General features: G+C 45.1%; 1 protein-coding gene across 5 annotated transcripts in view; it reads right to left on the bottom strand.

The window, feature by feature from the left end:
* Window positions 1–25,625, bottom strand: part of Wwox (WW domain containing oxidoreductase) — a 906,316-nt gene that overhangs the window by 608,859 nt on the left and 271,832 nt on the right. For all 5 annotated transcript variants that reach the window (XM_060391914.1, XM_060391916.1, XM_060391917.1 and 2 more), the window contains exons 7-8: window positions 24,516–24,701; window positions 18,485–18,749 (exon numbers count right to left, since the gene is read on the bottom strand). In XM_060391914.1, coding sequence (XP_060247897.1) covers window positions 18,485–18,749; window positions 24,516–24,701 — 451 coding nt within the window. The remainder of the gene's footprint in view (window positions 1–18,484; window positions 18,750–24,515; window positions 24,702–25,625) is intronic.

Consider the following 25,625-nt stretch of genomic DNA (forward strand, 5'->3'; position numbering starts at 1 on the left):
CACATTCTTGCAACACATCTCCTTACTTAGTCCTGCCCACAGAGGATGCCAAACAACAGGAGGCACGGGCCCTTCTTCAGCTGGAAAATCACACTGCTAACAAGACTAGCTACATGGCGCGCACACACAGCCTACAGTCAGAGATGGACTGGTGGCCTCCATGAGAAAGCTGTGTTAAGGCAGGCAGTGAGGGACAGCATCGGGGCACAGATATTTCAATCGGATTATCTGCTCCATCACCTAGCAGCTGTGTGACCAAGGCAGGTCATTCAGAGTCTTGATTTCCTGACTTGGAAGCTGGGTATAATAATTCAGAATGTTACTTCTATGGAAAGTAAACAGAATGACTTATTTAAAAACAATTCTTGGTCTATGGTCTGCCAACTCAACAAATGCTCCTTCTCTACCCTTTATTACCCATGTGCCTCTGAAAATGATGCTAAGGATACTCGCTGAGAACAGCCCGGACTAAACAATTCTACAGCCTCTTTGCAGATTTCAAATCAGTTTTAAGGAAAACCACGTGAACTCTGTGAATCAGTGTATTTCAGGAATGCCCAAGCTACCAAACACTGGAGGCCAATCTTAGCACGGAAATAAACGAGATATATATATATATATATGTGATTGATGGATAATATATGCACATTAATACTCATTGTCACAGGCTGGTGACCTAGGACCTACTAAGAAGCATAAGGATGTCTTGTGATTCTTTGCTTTCATGCTTAGATTCCAAAGGTTAACACCAACGTTTATAGGGTAGTTTTTCTGTTGTTGTTGGTTTTTGTTTTGTTTTTGCTTACCAAGGTTACTGACTGTGGTGAATATTTCCATTTCTGCTGTGTTGCAAATACCCCATCCTCATACCCACCTGCTGTATGAAAATTTTTTTTAAAAAGAACTTAGTAAAAGAATCATAATAAACACGCCAAGTGACACCAGAGTACAAAGTCACAAAGGTAAGGAGATTTTTAAGGGCAATGATGCACTGGGTTTTTAATTCTTGCTGAAAATGCTATACTATATCATGTGTAAAAGGCTGTGATGAAATGGTCCATAATAATAATAATAATTAAAAAGTTGTCCTCGTTTTAGGACTATCAGCAAAATACCCCAGCACCCACTGACAGAGCTGCAGGGCAGATTTGCCTTAATGGATGCCGGAGAAGCAGCCTGCTGTGGGGATCCCTTCCAAGAAAGCATACAGCTTGGCTCTATGAATATCCTCCCATCCTCATCCTCACGTGTCCCTCCATTTAACTCTTGTCACACTACAAGGAAGGAGTCCTGCATTCTGGCTTACCAGCAAAGTAGCTTAGGGCAATGATCACACTTGATTAGTTCAAAGGAGAGGAGGCCAGGGGGCTGAGTGAGTGCTTTTCTGTAAGAAAATTAGTTTTGTTAAAAAAAAAATAAAGATACTTTTCTATCTTGCAATTTTTTTTCCTTTGCTCTCTTCTATTTGTGCAGCTATTCATGACAATAGAAAACTATGTCTACAGGGCAAGCATATCTTGTTTGACTTAAAATTTACTTATGAAGCTCTAAGCTCTACCATTCACCTCCAAAAGTGGCACAAATGTGAACAGTTTTAGCACTGAGCCCTGATAGTTTTGGAGATCTCTTTTCTAGATAGACATAAAATGAATAAGCAGAAAAATCCTTTACTGGGGATCTAGAGAGAGACAGACAGTTCAGCAATTAAGAGCATTTGCTGCTCTTCCAGAAGACCCATGTTCCTGTCCCAGCACCCACATGGAAGCTTACAATAGTCCATAATATAAGTTACAGGGATCCAATGGCCTCTTCTGACTTCTGCAAACACCAGGCATGCACAAAGTACACATGCACACATCCAGAAAAAACAGTATATACCGAAAATAAAGTTGTGTTTTAAATCCTTCCTGGAACTAAGAGGATGAAAGTACTTCTAAACTTAAACAGTTAAGGCATCTAAGGAAATGCTCAGCAACGCACAGCTGAAATTTGGTTAATGCATTAACAAAAGAGGTAAAACTGGAAGAGCCTGGATATGGGTTTTCAGATAAAGATTTAACTGTTTATGAATCTACTATGTACAAGTTCCTGGTTTTCCAAAATCAAGCCACACAGTTTGTTTTATTTCCCTCCCTCCCTCCCTCCCTCCCTCCCTCCCTCCCTCCCTCCCTCCCTCCCTCCCTTCCTCAATCTGGGGTGTCTAGTGGGCCTTTACAATGAGTGGAATTGCAAATAGGTAGATGGTGTTATTTTTAAATGTTTAACAGCATATAAATTAGAAAGTGAGTTCCTAGAACATTCATTGGCAATGTCAGTCCACATTAATGGAGTATACACACACAGACAAATGCCAAATAGACTACAACTATACCATATACCTTTAAGACTTTGTGTGCAAAGGTAAAGAAAATACATGAACAGAAGCAGGAACAGGTGACATAGCAGAAACCATACATAGCCACAATATGGCAAGGAGGATGAAGATGGTTAGAAAGGACAAACTGGTGAAAGGTAGAAGCAAAAACCACTGGAGCCCATGCCACATGGAAGAAACACATCACCCACCAGCTGAATGTTCAACAGTGCTCATGTTGTGTACTATTCTAAACTATCTAGTTAGACAAGAGAAACATATTCCCTCAAGATACACTCCACTGGGGGCTCCGTGAAGCCATGAACTAGGGACGCATCTCAGCAGGTGGACAGGAGGATATTTTATTGTTCTGAATAGGTATGAGCTGGAAAGAGTCTCTCAATACAGTTCTAGCTTTGGTTTCTTTCTCTGAACTAGGGCTGTAGCCTAGACAACCCCTAAGTTCACAATAAATGCTGGGATATATGAGAAGGCAAAAGGAAGGCTCAGCCCATCATAACCATGCCCACTGCTTTCATAAAGATCTGTGTCTCCAAAGCCACTGAGGGTAACCCATTAGTTTACTAATATATTCCCTGTGGGTTATAATTAATGGGGCCAACTAACCTGCAAGAACATCAAATAATCATAAAAGTGAAGTCAATGGACATGATTGGAAATGAAGGTTTTGGAGTGTGTGTGTGTGTGTGTGTGTGTGTGTGTGTGTGTATGTGTGTGTGTTTCTCCATTCCCCAGGCCCAATAGGAATACACTAACTCATCTCTCTGAATTCAGCTTTCTCAAGCTAATTTCACCTCCAAATCACACACAGATGAAACCTGGTGCCATCTAGAGAAATCCACAGGTATGGGTATGAGTTTATATATGTGTGTTCTCACACATGTGCACATCTACAAAGATACAGACTCATATTTTAATATCACATTGCCTTCACAGCATGAATGCTAAAATGTATTGGTTTTCATACATTACACAGTGAGTTTCAATAGCCACTGTGCTTTAAATATGAGAGAGGAGAATAACTGAAAGACTATTCTGCTATACCAATGACATGATCACTGGTAAGTAGAGGATGGGAGGGGAGAATAAAAGCCCAAACACAGCCCTTCGGTCACAGCTAATAAAGACAGGTCATGCACCTTTATCTTTTGGGATTTGCCTCCGCTTCTCCTTCCTAGAAACAAGGAGATGAGAACCCCAACATTGTGTGTGCTGCTGCCCCCATAAATGCTATCAAAGTAGACACTTGATTAAAGTGGCTGTTAGACTCCCAAGGCTTTGCACTTGGGAATAAAAAATCATCATGTAAAATTAAAAACAACAACACTTAATCAAGAAAAGGATGGAACTACAGGGATGGCTCAGCAGTCATGAGTGTGTGATGCTCTCCCATAGCATGAGAGCTCAGATACCAACCCCACACTGGGCCGCTTACAACTATCTCTAACTCCAGTTCCAAGGAGGCCCCAGGCTCCCTCTGGTCTCTGTGAGCACCTCCACACACACACACACACACACACAGGCAAACATATACACACATACATAAAAATATAAAATAAATAAATAAATAATAATAAAGAAGAAAGATTCCGTACTTCCAGCCACTGGCTTTGGTAGAATCCACCTTTCCTTGAATATGACATGTGCACACATCACAAAGTGACACTTGAGATGCTCTATAGCCAAAGACTCTTAAGAACCCATTGCCCAGAAAGGGTCCAAAACACAACCCGAGCCAACTGGAAACCCTTTCTGTGGCATATCGGCAGAGGAGCTTTTGCTACCAGTGGGTAATACCGTACCGAAAACCATAACAGGAGACCCAAGAAAAGCCTCTGGAAACATCCATTAATGGGCATCATGATAAGAAAGACAACAACAAAACAAAGGTTGCAGGCAAGTGTGTGTGCGCGCATACACACTCAGAGAGAATGTTATAAGTCAGTTGTAACATACTTGGAGTCCCTTGAATCCACTGGAGATTAATATTGTAGGACGGGAGCAGACCGTGTGACATTTCAACTTCAAATACGCCATCCCTCTGATAGTATCACCTACCATAGTGCCCGCAGAAATCTGCCAGCCCATGGGGAACACGCGTCTTTATTTTTTTATTCCAAACAATGCAAGCTAATCTTCCCAGGGGCGATCCGTCAACGCCAGGAGTGCTAATTTGAGAGCTCCGTCATCAGATGGCATCACAGATTTCATTACATGTTTTAAATCATGTTAACATGGTTTGCTAATGCTGGAATTTACTAAAAGGCCACAGCCGTTTAAATAACGAATGGCCACAATAATGCCATACATATTACAAAAGTAATGCCCGTTATCATCCGCAGATCCTCTTCTTGGGGTCTTACATCATTAGTTAAGAGGCATCAACAGAGAGATCTATCAAGATGTTTCAGAGAGGGTACAGAGTCACACGTGAAGTCATTATTTGTAGAAATTAACACTATACCCATCCGAAAGAAGAATACATTAAATCACATTAGAATATTGATATGCACTAGCTCTATCAGATATCCTTCAGGTAAGAGAATTTTAATTCTACTGCCTAAAAAACAGAAGGGAGAAAAAAATATTTAGTTAATCTCTAAATTATACTTAAAGGGCACATATTTATGGACACACGCACGTATTCATAGACCAACAAATTCATTTAGAAATGAGACTATCCCATGTGCATGCCTGCCCAGTGAGCGCTCATGGTCACGTCACACTACAAAAGCTCGCTCCATCCACAGTTACCCCTCAGTGTCACGGGTATTAGTTCTCCTGCGTCTGTGACTGCAATGCTGTCCCTGTATATTCTCAAGGCAGCTCCAAGCGGTTAACCCTTGTAGCCCCTCTCGTGGCCGCCACTGTGAACGTGTCTTCCTCTTCCCAATTTTTGCTTCTAGGAAGTCCAGACACCGCTAGAGCCAATCGATGATGGGTGACACAAAAGCAGGGCTGGTGCACTCCAATCATTTGGAAGGGACTGGCATGCCACTCCATGGCCTGGAGCCAAGTGGCCTTGGGCAAAGTTGTTCAGCCCCTTCCAGCTCCCCTGATACAAGTGGACAATATTGTTGACTATGATGGTGTACACCAGTAGTCCCAGCGCTTGGGAGACTGAGGCAGGAGAATCCTCAAGTTGAAGGCCAGAAACAAATTAAGACCATACCTCTACAAGAGAGAGAGAGAGAGAGAGAGAGAGAGAGAGAGAGAGAGAATATGCTTCAAAGAATCAAGCCAGAAATGTCTCAACTCCTGGTACACAGCAGATGCTCAAAAAAAAGGGTGGCTAACTTTTAAAACACAGACACCCACACTATCTTCACCTCTGTCCTCACTGCCATCATCTCCATTGTCCTCACTGTCATCATCCCCACTGTCCTCACTGCCATCCTCACCTCTTTTCATTGCCATCATCCCCACTGTCCTTAACATCAATAAAAGTTCCTAAGATCCCAAATCCTTCACAAAGTCCTTGGTAGTATTTGTTCCCTATTCTCTGTGATAGCTGATGCTCTCTATTTAGAATTGCCAGGAGACCAACCTCTGGGCAAAGGAGACAGCAAGCTGGGCACCAGCATTCCTTCCTCTCTGCTTCCTGACATAAGAGGCAGTGTGACCAGCTACCTTGAGCTCCTGACACCATGCCCATGCCTTCCCTGCCACAACACACTGTCCCTCAAACTATAAGCCGAGACAAACTCTTAAGTTCCTACATCAAGTATTTCATTAGAGCATCAAGAAGAGTAACTAATACAACTGCCTGGAGGCAGGAATCTCTACAAACCCACATTCACCACTTAAGCCTTCATTATAAATGTCAAGTCTGTCAGGAGTTAGAGTTTGAAACTTTGCTAATCAGATTTTTTTTTTTTACATTGTGATTTGAAAAGGTTTTGCAGACTGCGATCACCAAGTTTTCAGCCCCCTTAACTCAGTCCCTAACCCACCATCCTCTTCTGCATACTACGCCCAAATCTTCCTTTTTTGTACCCACATATTCTGTAAGTTTATCTGACATTGCTTTTATCTACCCCCAAGGGAGGAAGCCCATGTTCTGTTGGTACTCATGTCACCTCTCCTCACCATTCTTACCACTCTGTCCCTTCCAAGAACAATAGCTGCCTCATTTTGTCCTTTTTACAGCACCTCACACAGGAGGGACACTTGGTAAAAGTTGCTCAGACAGTAGCAGATGAACAGTTATGGAATAATACTTTTAAAGGACTCAGGTGATACAGTGAGCCCTGAAATGAATAGCTTGTGTTAAAATCAGCATTAGAAAATGAAATATAATTAACAACAACAAACAGTTGTGGTATTGTAACAGAAAGCAGGGCAGGCAAGATGTTAGAAGCCCTAAAACACAAAGTTAATACACTAACGACTGACTTGCAAACAGGCAGAGGGTCAAGGGCTGCTAAAGCAAATCCTGTTAAAACTTCATAATCAAATGGATGGTTTCTGGCTGATCCTCCCAGACTTTTCTTGCAATTAGGGACTAAAGACTAGAGCTGTTCTCCGTGACCTTGACAATTGGGAAAGGCCACCATAGCTGGCAGGATCTGAAGCAAATCAACAGATCAAGTTGCCCCAGGTGCCCCAGCAACCTCCAGGTGCTGGAATGTCTTCTCTACTCCACATCACAGAGGAGGAGCACCTGGGATGAAGCTGCTGGAAAGCCTTTCGGCTCCACCTGGCACACATGTCAACCAAACTGAGAAAAGCACCCTCCTACCACTCCCACCTGCCTTGGAGTCTTGGGAAGTAAATATTACCAACTCTCGAAAGATGCTTGGCATAATGTCAGTCCTGGTAAATGTAAGGTATTTGCATTGTCTACTTAAGGACTACTTAATCAGCAAGAACTCCCAGGGAGGAGCCTCTGCTATAGTGAATTAACAATTCAATTACGAATGGGAAAACACAGTGGCCAGGTGAACTTGGAAGAGCTGTGTTTTGTTTGTTCTTTTGTTTGTCTGCTTGTTTTGGTCTCAGATCTAAAAGACCTTCCATCACCCTAGGCCTAATGAGGAACCCAAGGGTACCTCTTCCTGTCCTGGTGAAGGAAAGAAAGATGAGACATGGCCAGACAACATGCACCAACGATTCAGAATAAGGGGGCCCAGGAGAAAGGGTGGATCCTTTTCAAGCAGAAGAAACCTGCCTCAGCTTCTTCCTGAGGCTTGGAACAGAAGGACAGAGAGGAAGAAAGCTTCGTGGCGCTCGCTGGTGTGTACTGGGGAACTGAATCCTCCCAGAGGACGCTCTAGTTGTGTTCTTTTGAACATCTTCGCAAACCCTTCCTTATAGGAAATCTGCTCGGGTGAATGCTGAGATTCTAAACATGCTAATTTCATTAGCTCTGTCTTTTATGGTTGTAGAGGGATCAATGACACAGCACACACAGAAGCCAAGCAGTGAGGCTGAACTCAAAAGAGGAAAAACAGGCATACTGTGTTCACCTGCCTGAGAATATTAAAATATCAAAAAAGTTTTCGAGTTCCCAGATTTTTATGGCCTTTTTTTTTTTTTTTTCCTTTTAAAGAGTAAGAATACTAAAGAAACATTATGCAGGTCTCAGCAGTTGATGTATGGTATTTTTTTTGGATCTAGCAAATATACTTTTTATAACTTTTCTCTGAAACAAGGAACTTTGTAGCTCAGGTTACTTGGACACTGGCACTGTTTATTCTTCCCCTTTTCTGATCAGTCAGAAGAGTTTTCTCTCTGTTCTTCAAATAAATAAGATTCCCCAGCTGAGCAAACACCATATATTCCTGGGGATTACTTTGACTTCTTAAAGAATATTTCACTTTCTCTCACTCTCTCTCTTTTTTCTCTTGAAATGTAAATGATTAAAGAGACTCCATCACAGGAAACTCAAGAAGCAAATGTTGATAGTAGTATTAATTCTCTAGGTGATGCATGAAGAAGCAGAAAGCCTCCACTCAGGAGAAATTGCTTGATATTTCTAGAGAATTCTGAAGATGACTGAATAAGATATTTCTATTAGGCCACGTAATGGGTAGGTGTAGGCACTGAGGAAAAAAAAACAAAAACCTTTAACATTTAAAATCAACCTATCTGCTCTGAAGAAAGCAAAAAGCAAGACAAAAAAAATCGCTTTTCTTCTTTGCTTAGCTCTTTGTTCAAAAAGTACAGCAGCCCAGAACAGGAACAACCAATCCTAGAGCGGGTAGGAGACTCAGGAAGCAGGATGGTATTTTTTTACAGGCTTCGGAGCAATTGGCAAGATTTATCTAGTTTTACTAAAAGAAGTTAAATTTCTGGCCAATTTTTGAAATTCCTATCCAATGTCAGCAACATGAGTTTACTTAGAATAAAAAGGGGGCCTTCAGTTAACCTCTCCACTAGAGCAATTCAAGACGTGGCCTTTGGGACAGAGGGACGCACGGTGTCTGCATCCTTTCATCTTCTTCATAAAGCTTCTTATTAAAGGACTGAATCTTATCTCTCATCACAAAGCAGAAATGCGTAAACACACATAGAAAAGGAACAGGGTACACTGGATACCACTGTCTGTCCAGAGAGTGTCACAAGCCAGAGGACAGGAAGGATGTGATCAGCGGGAGAGGAAGGCAAGACGGAGCCACGGCTTCAGACAAGGAGCCCTGTGTCAGGGCCTCTGAGTGCCCCTGACACAGTAGCACAGTAACAGGGATAACCCTCTCTCCCCCAAACCAACCAAACAACCAAACCAAAAAACAAAAACATTTAACGAAACTCACAGAGTGGTGGGCAAGGTGCAAGATACACCTGTCCCCTTTCCCCGGGCCCCATCCCCCAAAAGGCAGTCACGCCTCTGGAAAATCCTCTCTCCTAGACCACTGTTGGACACATCAACAAACAATACAGGCTGTGGTTGGCTGGCAGAGGGGCTGTGCTTCTGTCCTGCTAGGGCACACTGGTCCCTTGGTAGTGCCCATGCTTTGTCCGCTCTCTCCCTTCTCCTTGCTGCACGGTATGGGATGCTTTCCACACCTGACTCGATACTCGGCTTTACTGCAGGGTTGGAGACTATGTAGGTGAAGAAAACTCTAAACTTTCTTTTGTGAGATGAGACCCGATGTCAAGCAGTAAACCCTTAGCTGGCTCCTGTTAAAAAGCTTCTTATTGCAAGACAAGGGGCAGATGGAGTTGTTCCGAAAACAGACTGGGACTTGGATTTGAGTCTTCTTCATTTGTGTTAGGAAAACATCACCTTACGCCCCCACGGGGGAGGGGCAAGGAGGGTGCCGGGCGGGGTGAATCAATGTGTCCAGCAAGTTAGACAGAGATCAGGGCTCACGGAAGGAACATTCCGGAGAGTCATGGGACAACACAAACTCTGGGCATTTGTTTCATCGTGCTGGCCTCCAGCATCTAAACTGCACCGAAGCCAAAAATTACTGGAAAGAAGTATGAAATTGGAGAAAAGGAAACTGAAAGGGGGAGGATCAAAGGCGGCCCCGGCTTGAATAGAGAAAAGAGGGGAGGGTGACAGCGCGGTACAGGGAGGCGGAGCTGCCCAACTGCCAGTGGGTCCACGGGAGAAAAGGAGAGGGAGATAAAGCTGGTGGGTTTCAAATCTTGGTTAAATGTTCATTAAGTAATTTGTCACACGCATTAAGGGCAGACGGTTGCTTTTCTCCTCTGGGTGCCTGTTCAGGAACAAAGGCTGAGTTAGACTTGAGATGCTACAACGCAAAGAAAAAAAAAAAAAAGAAGAAAGCAAGCCTGTAGAAACTAGAGTGGCAAAGCCAGCTCCACTTTTCACACAAGGGGACAATTTGTCCTCATAGCTGAGGTATGTGCTGTGAGGGGTCGGGGTTTAAGTGGGCAGTCCTCTCCAAAGTTGGAACTGACCTGAACATTCTGGAAGTTGAGGCCGAAGGAGGATCAGGACCGCACTGTCACCCTGAGCGACACAGGCTACGTAAGCCTGCCAGGACTTCGTGAGGCCTGGCCTCACAAACTAAACATGCTGGGTGCATCTGTGCACGTCCTTAATTCCAGCACTAGGGAAGCAGAGGCAGGCAGACTTCTGTGAAGTTCAAGGCAGCTGGGTCTACAAAGGGTGCTCCGGCCCAGTCAGGACCACATCAAAATAAATACATATTTAAAAAAAAAATATTTCTGGTGGTGGATAAGTGCATAAAAATATATTTGATAGTGAAAGATTAAAATCCAATGTGAAGCACCACAGTTTCCATTCCAAATGCCTACTTTGACTTTGAGTCGAGTTCATTTCGATGTTTTATATTATTATTATTATTATTATTATTATTATTGATTTAATGACAAACTTTACATTTTTTTTAAGAGGAAAAGAAGTGAAAGAGTTCTATCCAATGCACAGAGTAGAGCATGAGATGTAGCCCAGTTGACAGAGGGCTCACCTAGCATGCCTCAGGCACTAGGTTCTATTCCAAGCACTGCACAAATCTGCCATGGTGATGCTTGCTGGTAATTCTGGTGCTTACGAGGCAGAGGCAGGAGGATCAGAAGTTAAAAGTCTCCCTCAGTGATACAGCCTGGGCTACATAAGCTCCTGTTTCAAAAAAAGTAACTAAAATGCGTTACACACACACACACACACACACACACACACACACACACACACGGACCTCCTTAGGTGATGTGTGCCTAGTTCTTCAGATTTGTGTATAATGGGCATGTCAATTGTGTGTTTCCTGGGAGAATCGCACCTGTGACAGGCATCGGGTCCACCTTAGGATCAGGGCCAGCTGGGTAAGACCCATCAAGATGGAACTGGAAGGACAGAAACCTGTGGACTACACCAAGCACGAAGGACAGCTACTGCAGAACCTCAGTCTGTCTGCAAGTGGAAGGGAAGTGAGCCTAAGGAAGCAGAAAGCAGAGGCGTAAAGGCTGGCCGGAGCGGCCAGAGGCTCAGTTAAAATAAACGCTGGACATGTGTTATACAGCATGGTGAGCGAGTTGCTGAATGTGGCAACAGCAGTGAAAATATACTGAAACAGAAAGCCTTTGGTCAGGAAAATGGATTCCTTGGCTTGCATGGAGACATAACATTTCAGGCGGGCGTCAATCAGCTAGCCAAAGAACTACCCTGAAAACTTGCCAAAGAAGATGGGCGGAATAATTAGCCATTTAATGAGATAATATACCTTTCCTTCCAAGGCCTTCTTCTACCCTGCCACAGTCTCTTACAGAGCTCAGTCATGCTGGTTGGAAGTCAGCCCGTCTTTCTGAATTACTCAGCAAAGTGCACCTTTTCATCTTCCTCCTTTTAAGCTCTGTTCCAAGCGTGCTTCCCCTAACACTTTGCGCTTCAGTCATTCTCTAGAGCACCTCCTTCCATTCCCCACCACCTGGCGGCCAGCCAACACGTGACCACCCTTCGCACCAGCTTAGCTCAACCATGCCTGCCCTCTTCCCTTCTTCATTCTTCTCTTCAGGGAAGCTGCTGAGACTTACAGCTTCCTTGCCCTGGGAGTTTTTCTTTTGAATGCTAATAAGATGGCTTGCAAGCTTCCACTTGAGTTGATTCTGACCTCAGTTTCCCCCTAGATCATTAAGTAACCCAGAAGGGTGCCTCTCCAAATCCCAGTAACATGACCATCCATCACATACATGGAAATGGGTGAGAACAGGTGTCAAATTGTTAACACGAACAAATCCCTTCCATCTAGACGGTGAGGCACTGATTCACAGTCACTCGGAATGTGGCTGACATGGTGAGTTTCTATATGCAGCTGACATTAAACCTTCACGGCGTCAAACTCCCACTTCAAGGTACAAGTACCCACTATAGCACAAGCATTGTAATAATACTGTGTGAGGCTTATCAAATACCTTGTATGTTCCAGATGCTCCGTATGCATGCTGGCTGTCAGTTCTCAATGCAGTCCATGAGACAGGCAGGAAGCCTGATATTTCATGGGAATCTTAATGGAGGTATAAAACTTGCTCGTGAGTGAGGATAAAGGGGAGCTGAGAACTGCCTGACTCTAGAATGTTTCCTACCTGTTCCATAGATCTCCAGCTCTCAACATAAATATCTTCCTCCCAAATGTGCTTCTCTGGGTGAGTCTATTGTTGTGGCTTGTAGCCAGCAGCCTGGGGTCTTTGGCTCTGGCCCCAGCTCCCCTGTACACTGAGAGACTGTGAGACCTGGCCTCGCCATTTCTTTGTGCACACACTCTGAACTGCAATCCCTCCCCACCTCAGAAAGACTGGAGGCAAAGGATGCACCACTGACCTTCATCTAGAAATATGCAACACTCTTTCCTTTCCTTTAGGGCAATGATGTAAAGACAAACCCTCTTTTGAATACTGAATGAAAATGGTAAAGGGACTATCTTTTGAGGTTACAGCTGTGGAAAGGCTGGGAAGGAGAAATGTCTGGTCCCTTACTCTCACTAAGCACACATTCTGTGCTTTTGGGGGACTCCTAGCACTCCCTGCCCTGGTTCTTATGGAACCGCACGACAAGAACCTTGTTCTAATCTGAGAGACCCCAAAGGCAAGCAACATGTGATGAGAGGGGAGCGGAGTGATTAAGAAGAGAGGAGATGCGAGAGTCAAGAACGAAAAAGTCACAAGGAAAGGACATGTGGCTGTTCTGCCAGGAGCTGGGGCTGGCCGTGTGGACTAGGGAAGCCAGGTTCCTTCTGTTTCATTTTCATGTGCTCTTGGACAGTGGGAGCAGGGGAGGGTGGCTCGCAGACCAGTTCCGAGTCAGAATCCTCTTCTTTCTGAGAGAGGGAAGAGAGCAGAGAGCTGGGACGCCACTCCACCTCACCTTCAGAACTTGTGAGGATACAATGCTGGGCCCTCCTGCAGCCACTTTGTAAGCACGAAAAGAGGGCAAAGATAACCAGACAGGCACTTCCCACTTCGGAGCCAAACACATCTCTGCCTGCCTCAGGGTTTCAGAATCTATGAAAAAATTAAATAAAACCTCCCTTATTCAAACCATCTTATTCCAACCGTCATTCAGCGAGAATTAAGAGCTCACAGATCATAGTCACTGAACCGATACAGAAAATTGACCTAAGGCAGGTTGAATTATTACAAAACGGCCAAAGAGAAAGGGGGCAGGGAGATGAAGTTTTAAAACAAGCTGCCTAAAGAGTCCAAATTCTCTGCTCTTTTGAAATCTGCCATATGCACTGACCTTGGGACTAAGAAAATACCATAAACTTTAAAGCTCTGGACAGAGTGGAGCTCTGACTAATAAATCCTAGCCCAGTGATCACCTGGAAGGTAAGAAGGCTGTCTGAGGTTGCAGGAAGGTGGCCTCTGTAAAGCCGGGGCCATGCCACTGGAGGAGCCAAGGTAGGAGAGCTCGCTCATGTGTGGGGCTGGCCACAGGGGTCCCCACTTTCTTACCATACCTGGGCCTGTGAGAATACAGAAATCAGAGAATTACACCCCCATGCCTGGAACACTCAAAATAATGAGATTAACAAGGAATATGGATTTCCACTTATTTTCTCTTCTCAATGGAAAGAAAGAAAAAGAAAACCGGGAAGCCCCCGTTAGTCTCCTCCTGCCCTGTATAGGACACATCGGTCCACCAATAAAGATCCGAACAAGTGACGGGTCCTTGAATGCACCCCCGGAGAAGACAGCTGCAGGCCTTTGAAGGTGGGAGAGGGAGAGAAGTATTTTGCTAAAATACTAATTTAGAGAACAAATCAACATTCATTATGCCCTTCATTATGTTTTAAGATTGCACAACTATAAATCACTGGGCTGCGGGTTATTCAAGGGCAGAGTTACCCAGCTTGGCTCTGTGGAAGGTTAGAAGAATGCTATGTTGTACTTTCTCTGCTTCTAATTTATAACTCTGCAATGGGACCCAGCGTTTGCAGGTCCATCCATTAGCCGGGTAGCCACACATCTGTTAAGGCGAGCTACAATGGCTGCCTTTTCATGGCCACAGGAAGAGAAACCCAATACTTTGAGAAGATCTACAAACTCGAGCCGTTTTTTAAAAATGTGAACTGATTTGAAAACACAGTTCCGTAAAACATCTGCTAAGCTCTTGTTACCCTAACACATGATATTCTTTCGACAGTTACCTGCCAACACAAATATTTGGTTGCTCCAAACACCCTTCCAGGCACGTGACTGTGCTCAACTTGAAATTTACATGCCGAGCCTCAGAGGGTTGGCTTGGCCCTGGGACCTCTGGCAAGGGTGTTGTTTACCAGAGTTCAAAACTAATGTGGAAAAAAGGAGGGGAGGGGGCCAAGAAGGTGCTGTCAAGTGTTTTAAAGAGGAAATGCAACGACACAATCAGACACACATGGCACGGGCACTACCAATGTGTTGGAGCAAGGAAATGGAGCAGGGAGGAGTTGGCGACGGTTCTGGGGGACGGGGTGGGGGGATGACACTTTCTTGAGCAGGCTGGGTAAGCTCTTGGCACTTTTCTTGGGCCAGACAAAGGTCATTCTTTATGCAGCAAAAGCGTTGTGAGGGAAACGTGAACACGCCAACACAGGAAGCATCGTGAGGCTGGGCGTGAGCCACTAAGGTGCCCCTTAGCTGGAAGTATGATGAGGACTGCAAAGCCCTCAAACAAGGTAGCACACACCAACAGCCAAAACCACCCCAGGAAGATCTTTTATGTTATTAGCTAGCAGCACAGGTCAGGTTATATGAATGACGCCGTGAATTAATATGCACGTGTAACTATACCATGCATGTTAACCTATGGCACGTGCATTAACACACATAGGTGAAACACAACTTAGAGACGGAGACTTCGACACGCAGTGCTCACGTGATATGAGTTCATCATGTGAGCACTCGGCAAGCTCTGGTTTCCTTTAACACATTTCAGGGACTGCTACTGGAAAAAAAAATCTTGGCTTAAACAGCACTTCAAACAGCATACTTTCATTTTGCTCTTTCTTTCTTTTTATTTTATTATAAATTTGAGGGAAGAGGAGTAAGTTGTGTCTCAGAACCCCCAAGACACAAGTCTTCTGGCCCTCCAGAGGAAGTTGGCGGCAGAGGCGTGACTTTGCCAGTAGGGGGCGCTGTGCCAAGAAGTAGTCCCCGTGAGTTTCTTATTAGTGATTATTATACTGCAGGAGGCCCAAATGCAAAAATTAATTAATTTCAAAGTGATAATGCATTTACAGCAACAATTAGAAACGTATAACTGTAAAAGGGCAACATTTAAAAGACATATTACATTTAATAAAGTTGCATGAGAGCATCCAATTGTAAAATTACTGATCTGCAACAATAGTCCTTAAAGAGCCACTTAAAATAGCCCGACTCCATGAAGGGTGACCTAATTACGGTAACTAAAATCACCATAGTCACAGCGAGTCACAGCAAATAAAGAAGGGACGTTGATATTAAAACACTGCTGTTCAATGCTTACAGGAGCTGCCTGCACGAAAAAGGGGAGGCTGGGCTTCCGAGCTCTGGGCAGGGTAGTATTTCTTCTTCGCTAGGCCTTGTACAAAGGAGAGTAGACTCAAGCTATGCCCATGTTACAGGGAAATGCTTTCAGCAAGGTGAAACGGAGCAGGGACTTTGAAGCGCAAATAGAACCCTCGAGAGTTATCTTCGCCCTAAGCTGCTGGACTGGCGTTTGGGAATCTGCCATGGTCTGTGTCTCAAAATACAGCCTCATGAAAATGACAGAAGCGCATCCATCGTCCAAGGAACAAATGCCTCATCACTATGGAAGCAACGAGATGGTATATGAGGAAGAGAGCGTGAAAGAGCAACCTTTGTGATCAGTCAGATCTGTCCCACTGGGGAATGTGATCACCCCTGCTGCTTCCTCTTTTTCTGGCTGCAGACCTAAATATTTGCAGTGGAACAGAGACTGGTTGGTGAGTTCAACAAGCAAGTGCTGGGTGTGTCCTTCTGAGCTCCCTCCTCCTGAAACTTCCTCCTCCTGAGCTTTCTCCTCCCTCCTCCTAAAACTCCATACTGATCTCCCTCCTCCCCTTCTTGAGCTCTATCCTCCAGAAGAACAGGCAACCCAATGCCAAAGCGCTGCCAGCCACCTACTCAGGTCACTATTGTCCTAGACAACTTAAACACGATTGCATGTTCCAGAGCCTTGTTAATCTCGACACCTAGGCTTGCACGCCTAGCACTGGGCAGGCAGGCCAGCCAGGGCTACGTAGGGATCCTGTCTCAGAAACAACTGAACACACACAATAAAAGGAAATCACTGGCAACAGCTAGTTCCTAACCAGGAGGAAATATGAGCATGGAAAGCCCAGCCACTGTGACTTCCTCGAGACCAGAAAGGTGGCCTGAGCCCATCACCCCAGGGCCTCCTATTCAATCTTCCTGTCTTATTTTTGGACTGATTGAGAGAGGGACAGAACCATCAAAACTCCCCCTCTACCCACCACCACACTCCCCACTTATTATAACTAAAATCACTATAGTCACAGCACGTAGAATTATTTGGTTCATCATCATTTTTAGCCCGTGACCCTTATTATATCTATCATCCACAACTGAGGTACAGAAAAGAACTCTCTAGACACAAGTACTGCCCATAGAAGCAATGACGTCAGTGACACATGCTGAACAGGACATGGTCACCACGAGACACGTGTGGCAATTTAAACTGAAACTGAGCAGAATTCAGAATTTCCTCGGTGTACTGCCCACGTCGAGGTCTCAGTTGCCACAAGTGGCCAATGGCCAGATGGTGACCACCAGACACATCAAAAACAGTTTGAGGTATAACGCGGCAGGATCAGATGTTGGAGGAAACCTCCCCAAGCTGTCCTGATGCTCAGCGAGTACACTGGGTCTCGATCGGGAGAAATGTCAAGAAGAGCCAGTTGTTCTACTGTGCCAGGTGGCGGCTTGCTGCCCTTAACACCACCAGAGGGATAGCTACTCTTCAGATACATCCAAAGACCCAAACGTGTGTGTTGGGAGGAAAAGAATAATTTCCATCATTTAAGAACAGCATCAGTAACTGAACCATGGATCTATCAATTCAAAGGAAAATGCTTTTACTACTTACCCCATGTGTGTATGTGTGGAACAGTCTTGTGTAGGTATACCTGTGGTGGTGCACACAGATGTCAGAAGTAGATTTTGCTTCTTCCTTTAACGCTCTGCTCCTATTTGTGATCTGCTTGTTTATTTAGAGACGGGCTTCTCACTGCACCTGGAACCTCAGGCCCCGAGATCCACACATCTGACACTGACACTGGGGTGACAGATGCACAGAGCCGCTCCCAGTTTTCACCCGTCTGCCGGGGAGCTGAATCTTGTTCTTAATACTTACACAGAACGCGCTCATTCCACTACGTCATCTCCCTGTCCTTAGCAGAAACATTTTTCAAAGCCTGAGGCTCAGAAAAGGACGAGACCAAATATTCTGTGTACCACGCGCCCTCTTCATTCAAGTCACTTTGGGTTAATGAATGCGCAGAAGGGGTTTTTACACACCATTGATAAACAACCGACAAAAACGTAAAATCTTCATATTTAGCTTTGTGAACACTTCAGTTCTAACCACAGCAGTGTGGTTCATCCAAGATATTTGTCTTCAGGGATAGGAAGGAGAAACCACACTCTAGCCACAAAGCCTTTTCCAGGAAAGAGCTGCAGCGGGACCTCCATTCTAGAAGCATCTAGAACATCCAATACAAAAGTCTCACTGAACCCAGAGCCATACCTATTAACACTCTGTAATCCACATTTTCAGCCAACACAAGGCACACACATCAAGTTCTGTTTCCACAGAGTAGGCTTTAGAAGTTTGTGAATCGAAGCAGAAATCTCATCGAGACAAAAACAAACCATTGTTGCGACCCCCTTGCCCCAAACCCCCAGAATTTTCAGGTGTCCTCCACAGAACACTGACAACCAACATCTCTTATCCAAGCGAAGACCCTGGTAGAGCAACAGACCCAATCTCAACGTGACGGATGTGTTGGACAGCCTTTTGCCAATGAGTGAACAGGCTGGACGCTGTTACACTCAAAACCAGGCCCATGGCAAGCAGTGACAGGGAGATTACAGGTAGACAACCAGGTCTAGATTTCCAGGCCCAGCAGTGAAACAGACTGAAGGCATGTTGGGAGGTGCCAGAAGGCACCCACTTACCATGGACTTGGTGAATGGCCGGGCCAAGGTGAACAGCAGCGTGTACACCCACGAGCTGCGATGAATGGATGAGAACATCATGTTCCCAGGGTGCACGGCATTGGATGTGACCCCGCGTGGGGAGAGGCGGCGGTGCAGCTCGCTGGAGAAGAGGAGGTTGCAGAGTTTGGATCTGTTATAAGCCAGCATAGCCCAGTAGTCACTCTTTGATGGAGACAGATAGCTGAGGTCTAGTTTCCTGGAGGAATTGTTAATATCTGTAAATCTGAAAAACAGAAAGCATGACGTAGCACATAGAAGATGCGGGTTCCCGCAGGGCTTTGGATTTTGACCTGAAATCTCAGCAAACAGTGAAGATTTATTGTTCCTCACAATCGTGGCCCTCAAAGGTAGAAGATGGTGGCTTAGCACAATGCCAACTAATCTGATCCAAAGAGGAAAGGTAAGCCTGCCCCTACAAGTGCAGCAGGCCAAATAAAACCAAGGTGCTCTGTGCCTCCAAACACACCTATTTCAACCTGCAGTAGCAACACACAGAAAGCTCAGGCAGGAGAATCACCCTGAGCTTGGGGCTAGCCTGGACGTAGTGAGTTCCATACTAGACTGTTTTAATGTAAGATCCGAACTCAAAAGTCAAAAAATAACTTGTGTGTGTGTGTGTGTGTGTGTGTGTGTGTGTGTGCGTGCGCGCTCCTTAAGATCTTCAACCACAAGTTCAAGGATAATTAAATGGAAACAAGCTTTAGATAAAAGGTGGCTACATTAGAAAAGCGATATCACATTCCCAACCTTTGGCAGGGTTTTCCTAGATTATTTTAGCCGAGTGCATGAGTTCTGTACATTTTCCTCTGAGCCTCCAAGTTCAGACAGACCAGCTGTCTTGCCTCCAAAACTCTTTTCCAGATTAAAAATTAACGATCATAAAAGGGTTGTAACCTTGGTGAGGTGCCATGAAAAGTCTTTTACATTTAAAAAAATAAATGTAAACAAAGCTAAAACCAAGTTCTGGCTGACTCTACTGTTTTTAAGAATGGGCATGGGATGGGCACACAAAAATCAAAGTAACTAGTTGATGTTTTAAAATCTGACGGAGTCTGACGGAGCCGTTAAACGCCAGCTGTTTGCTTCCTTTATACCTGCCTTGCTCTTTCTTTGTCAAAGAAAAAGGAACAAATGACTGCCTTACAGAAGTGGATTATAAGAAACAACCAAAAAGAATGTTTTGGGTAGTATCAGATGTGTTTGAGGACTCTCTATACTTGGCTTCATCAAGCTAACTTTGGATATCGTATGGTATCTTCATTAGGCTTAATACTGCTGTGATCAAGCACCATGACCCAAAGGAAAAGGTTTTATTCAGCTTATGCTTCCACGTCACTGTCCATCATTAAAACAAGTCAAACAGCGCAGGAACCTGGAGGCCCGAGCTGATGCCGAGGCCACGGAGGGGCACGGCTAACTGGCTTGCTCCACATGGCTTGCTCAGGCTACTTTGTTATGGAACCCAGGACCACTTCAAGAGGGAAGAACCAGGGCACACTGAATAAAGCAAAACCACACTCCAGCAGTATAAATAAGCCAATGGGGAATACACGGGATTCACTGCCCATCTTCCGGGCTCCTCCACACAGTGAGGGTCACTTCTCTGACCCTCTGCAGCACACACGGCTTGCCTTGTAGGCGCCTGCTAGGCTAGTTCCATTCCACTGCTGCTGCTGCTGCTCTTCGTGGTCATTCCGTGGTAACGGCATCTCCAAAACTGCTGGGAACGTCTGCGGCAACTGGGCTGCACTTTCACCAACAGCCTCTCCTGGCTTTCTTCATAGTGCCGAGCCTCAACTTCCCCGCACAACCCCTTCAGTCCCAGACTTCAACAGCTGCTGTGGCTTCACCTTCAACAATGGCCTCCCCTCGCCTCTCACAGTACCAGATGGCGGCGTGATGTAACACCACTCCCAGGTGTGCTGACTCTCATGAACACCTCCAGAAGGCCATACTTCAGTGACTCAGGGCTCTTCTTAATCACCATCCATTTCCCTGCTCCGGCTGACCAGCACCAATTGTCCCAGTAATGCAAAGGTTTCGGTTCAACGGTTTCAGCCCCTTGTTAATTACAGCTGACCCTACAGCTCCAGCTGACCAGAATCGCAGTATCTTAATTCAAAATAGAAAACACGCCCCAGCCACAATCTTTAAGTAACTCCCAGCATGGGGCAGGGAAGGCTGGAATCGTGACCCATGAGTACCCCATGGACACTCAGACAGATGCGAAGCTTGGGTGGAATTCACAGTCTCCGACTTGTGCTTCATGTACGTGCATAGTCTTAATAACATCTACAGAGCCTTCAATCCCATGCAACAACTATGAAAATGAGGAACAGATGCACCCCTGGGTGTCCTAGGGTTCAGGAGTGTTAGGACTGACTCAATATTAGTGGCACTGGAATCTGGGCCTGCCTGTTAACAGTCTTTGCGGGGGTGGTTTATACAGGACACATACATTCAATTATCTTCTCCTTAGTCCTGCCCAAATGGTTCAAGGATGGAACTCATGCTACTTTGTTTCCGGTTTATGGTTTCTTTACATTGGGCTTACAACATTATACTGAACTAAAAAATATGTTTGTGTAGGGGAAACGATAGTATCTTCAAGTAGATTTCAACATAGTAATGAGGTGTTACAGAAGGGGGCTGTCACATAAAGGGGCTCCTGAGTTCCAAATCTGGGGGTCGAAGGTCTGAACGTGAGTTGGAAGTGCTACTGCTGAGAGTGGAAAAGGGTACTCAGCATATATGAACATCTGAAAGGAATGGAAGAAATATCACCCTTCACTGGTCCCCTCAACGCTTCCTTGTCTTCCTGCTCCTAGAAAATCTCCCCATCAAAAGCATTCACAGGAACCCAGCCTGGGGACACTTCTTCCAGGCAGCTCTCCCAGCTTGAGGTCACAGTGATTTCTTGGTGGTAAAGAGGTATAGACCGAAAGAAGCTATGCAAAGAGATTGAGATATCCGTTTCCGTAGTAACTCAGCATCCACCACGCAGGACCAATTCTATGAAGTCACTTCCAGTGTTTGGTGACGGCATCGTCCTCCGGGACCCGTAGCAGAGCTAGCAACACATCGTTGTGTCCTGCCTCCCCGTGGCCCCTCTGTCATTCACACTGACTGCCAGGCATCTGTCCACTTGGTCTGAAGGCTAGGCTGGGAGCTCATGGTGAGCAGACAGTGCCAGCATTATAATGGAATCCCAATCCAGGATCTGACAACCGGAGGCTGGTCATGAGGCCAGAACTCAGAGAACACTGACCATGAGGATCACCCTCTCAGTGTTCTCCATGACACAACTGAAGGCTGTGTCCCCTGCTGTTACGATAGGCTCCCGACTTCATGGCTGGGGAACACTGGGAAGATTTTTTTCCCAATTGTGTGTGATTTTATCTGTGTTTATGTGTCTGAGAGTCTACGTATGTGACGCTGTGGTGGGCTTGATTGCACGTGGCTGTTTGTGTAGTTGCATGCGTGTGATTATGTGTCTGAGAATCTACACATGTGAGATTGTTGGGGGATGACTGAGTGGAGGACTCTGTGTGGCCGGCTGTGTGAGGCTGTATGTGTGACTGCATGTATGTAACTGTACGTGTGTGACTGTCTCTGACTGTACCTGTCATTCTGTCTTCACACTGCTAAGGCTGTTTAGAGCTGTGCAGCCAGCACTCTGCTCTTTTCATTCTATTTTAATTGTTATCTGAGTAATTTTCACAGGGAGGAAGCCAACTTCCCATTTCATTCTGATATATTTTAGACAGGCAGAAACTCAATTCACTAGCTCAGACTCCAGATAAGTAAGTAAAACAGTGAAGATAGAGAGTGCTTAATAAATATTTCGCCCGAGGGCATCCAGTATAATATTTTCTGCAAACATAGGACTTTATTTTTCCCCTAACAGGGGGTCTTGACTCCAACGAAGAGATTCCGTGAAGGTTTATGGAGGTAATTAGATATCAACACTTGTGTTTTACAATTTGGTTTAGGGGCTGGGTCCTTCAGCAGTGGGCTAGCGCCTGTCTGTGTGCCTGGCATCCGCGCTTGCTCTCTGGCGCTCAGGGACACCACAAAAGAGCAGTAAAGAGTTTGGCCTGTAGGAATTAATGTTTTGTAAGAATGTTAATAAGAAGAGAGCGGACAACAAGAGCCAGCCAGCGCACAGATGCAGGCCTTTCACACACATGTCAGTTAGGCCTCGCTAGAAATGACAACACATCTCATTCAGGAGGCCAAGGTCTTTCCTTCCAAACTCATCGGGATTCGGATCTCCAAGTAGGCAGGAATTACACTGGGGTTCCAGCGAGAACAAAGGCGTCCCAGGAAATGGCATCTGAGACAGAGCCTTGCCGAGGGAGGTGAACGGCTGACACCTCCTCACCACTTCCCATTAAATACCAGCTCATTTAAACGTATCCCGTGGTGCCCTCCACATCTGGTAAGCGATTGCGGCTGGGAGATTTATTCCTAAAGCTCTCTCTCCCGCCCACCCCCGCGGTAGCCCCCCATCACTGCCTGGCGGGGGCCACTCCCTTTCTTTCTCAAACCTGGTGTGATTTGCAAAGATAAGCCCCGCCAGATTTTGTTACTACCTAATTACTAGATGTTCCGTGTCTTCTAGCGAGGGGGAGGATTATTACCCACGCTTCCCTTTCATTGAAGCCATCATAAATTTAAACTGGCAAGAGTAAATCTGTCTACAGCGTGTCACTTACACCATAAGCCCCTGTGTTTGGGAGTGATAAAGGGTTCAAGCTAACCCTTGGCTGGTCTCTCTCTTCAAAGTCCCAGGGGTTACATTTTATGGAAGTATGATTAAAAAAAAAAAAATAAGCTGCATTCTGGGTCACCAAAACATTTCAGGACTTAAGATGGAGAAGAAGAGGAAGAAAATAGTCCTTGGCACATCGTTATTTATTTATTTATTTAGAGCTACTTTCCTAAGGAGGCAAAGCTCCCCCTACCCCCAACACGGAGAACACAGGGAAAAGAAGTCTCAGCCACAAGCTGTAAATCTTGCCTTGACAGCTCCAAGAACCCTTTGTTTCTTCTCAGCACTTTCTCTTAGGAACGGTTAGTTGTTTATCCAACTCCCGCACAAATATGTTGAAAACACAACCATGTTTTCAGATGTCTTTTTCGTCGATTGAATAGTCTAATGGCAATCAGAAAGAAACGCCATCTGATGTGTAAATTGAAATTCTAACCGAAAGAGGCATGGCCAGATTTCCAATACGCGTTAACTACAGTCCTTCCCTTTCTGCAATTACGCTGCTAATGTCTGCATTGAATTCCCTAATTTCTCATTATAAAACAATTGGATTTCATCTCGCGGCCTTTAACTGCATTGTTTCCCCTGCAAGAATAACTGCGCCTTCCTCTCGGTGAGACTTTGAAGTTGTTGAATTACAAATCAATAAAGGTCATGCCATTCAGATTTCATCAATTATTATTCCATCTCTGAGTGAAATCAATGGGGAGCCTAAGGTATAATTGTAAAATCACTCTGTATTGCTCTAAACAGTCCCCCCGAAACAAGTCTCCGTGAGCACACATGTGGAAGGATCTAGAAAAATCAGTGAAGCCAGGTTGTGTACACTCATGCTTCTCATAGTGAGACTGGTCAAATTATTATTTTTAAAACTTACTTTTGTCTGTGTGTGTGTGTGTGTGTGTGTGTGTGTGTATGTGTGTTAATGTGTGAAAGAGAGAGAAAGAGGGGGAAAAGGAGAGGGAGGGAGGTTGTTAAGTATCTACAGAGACCAGAAGAGGATGTTGGAGCCTCTGCAGTTGGAGTCAGAGGTGGTTGACAGCCACCCGGCCTGGGGGCCAGGAACTGAAATTGTGCTCTCTGTACGAGCTTTTAAAAGCCGAGCCCTCTCTCCAGCTTCAAGTCAAAATTAGTTTCAGTTGGCGACTTGGAGAGAATTTCACATGGGGCAAACAAAGGGACAGGTGGGAATTGTCAAATCAAATTCAAACCCACCTGTGGGACTCGGACGACACCACGACGACACGGGCAGGGGCTGAGCGACACAGAACGTCCTGCAGGAGCTGGACAAGGTAGAAGTGTCCCAGGTGGTTCACCTGGAAGGTCGTCTCCAGGCCATCTTTCGTGAGGCTCCAGGGCAGGGCAAAACCCGCCGCATTACACACAAGCACATGCAGAGACCTGCACAGTGAAACAGACCACATCAGGCACAAACTGACGGTCGGAAATGTGGCACCACCATCCACTTAGAGTCAGCCCGCTTCTCAGGGTTTTCAAGACGCCAATCAGTGAGCGATGAGACACGCCAGGACGTCACGTCACTCTGAATGATTCAGTTGTTGCTCGGGGTGCCAGCAACAACAAGTACCCAGGACATACGACAGCCATGCTAACGCAGAACCATATGGGGTAGATCAGGAGGAGGGTGGCTTGCTGAAGTTGGAACACACTGTCCCCAGTCAACTCTGCTTTCTAACACAAACAGTTACCAGCACCTTTATGTTCAACCAAAATAGCCCACCAAATACACATGAGGAGTCTGCTTGCTTCCTTTCTTTATTGACACTGTGGTCAAAGGCTTAGTGGGTACTAAATAAATGTATCAAAGGGAATACATCCTGTTTATAGAGATGGTCACATTATCTGAATACATTCCTCTCAGAGGTGTACAACACTCAAGAGGTGGAGGCAGAGGAGCAGGCGTTTGGGGTCATCTTTGACTATGAAGAGAGTTCCAAGCTAGCTTTGGCTACACACATACACATATTAAATCTGAACCGCTTAGAAATGAGCCTGGGGATAAGTAAGAAGAGGTGTGCTATAAATGAAATTTTAACAATAAGAGTAACCCTTTCATCTGATTGAATCCCTAAGTGCCAATAAATAAATTTTATTTAAAAGGAGTCCTAATGAACAGATGCTACGCAATGACATCTCTTCAAGGCTCCCTGTTTTATTTGTAATTGAAACATAAAAGCAACAAACCAGAAGTTCACTAAATTGGGGAAACGGTCCTGTGGAGAGGATGTATTCAAATGCAAAGCCAACAGCACAATAACAAGTAAACCCATTTTGCTTTAGAATATATTATGAAGCAAAATGTAT

The sequence above is a fragment of the Meriones unguiculatus genome, chromosome 10 (assembly GCF_030254825.1).
Source record: "Meriones unguiculatus strain TT.TT164.6M chromosome 10, Bangor_MerUng_6.1, whole genome shotgun sequence".
Classification (NCBI taxonomy): Eukaryota; Metazoa; Chordata; class Mammalia; order Rodentia; family Muridae; genus Meriones; species Meriones unguiculatus.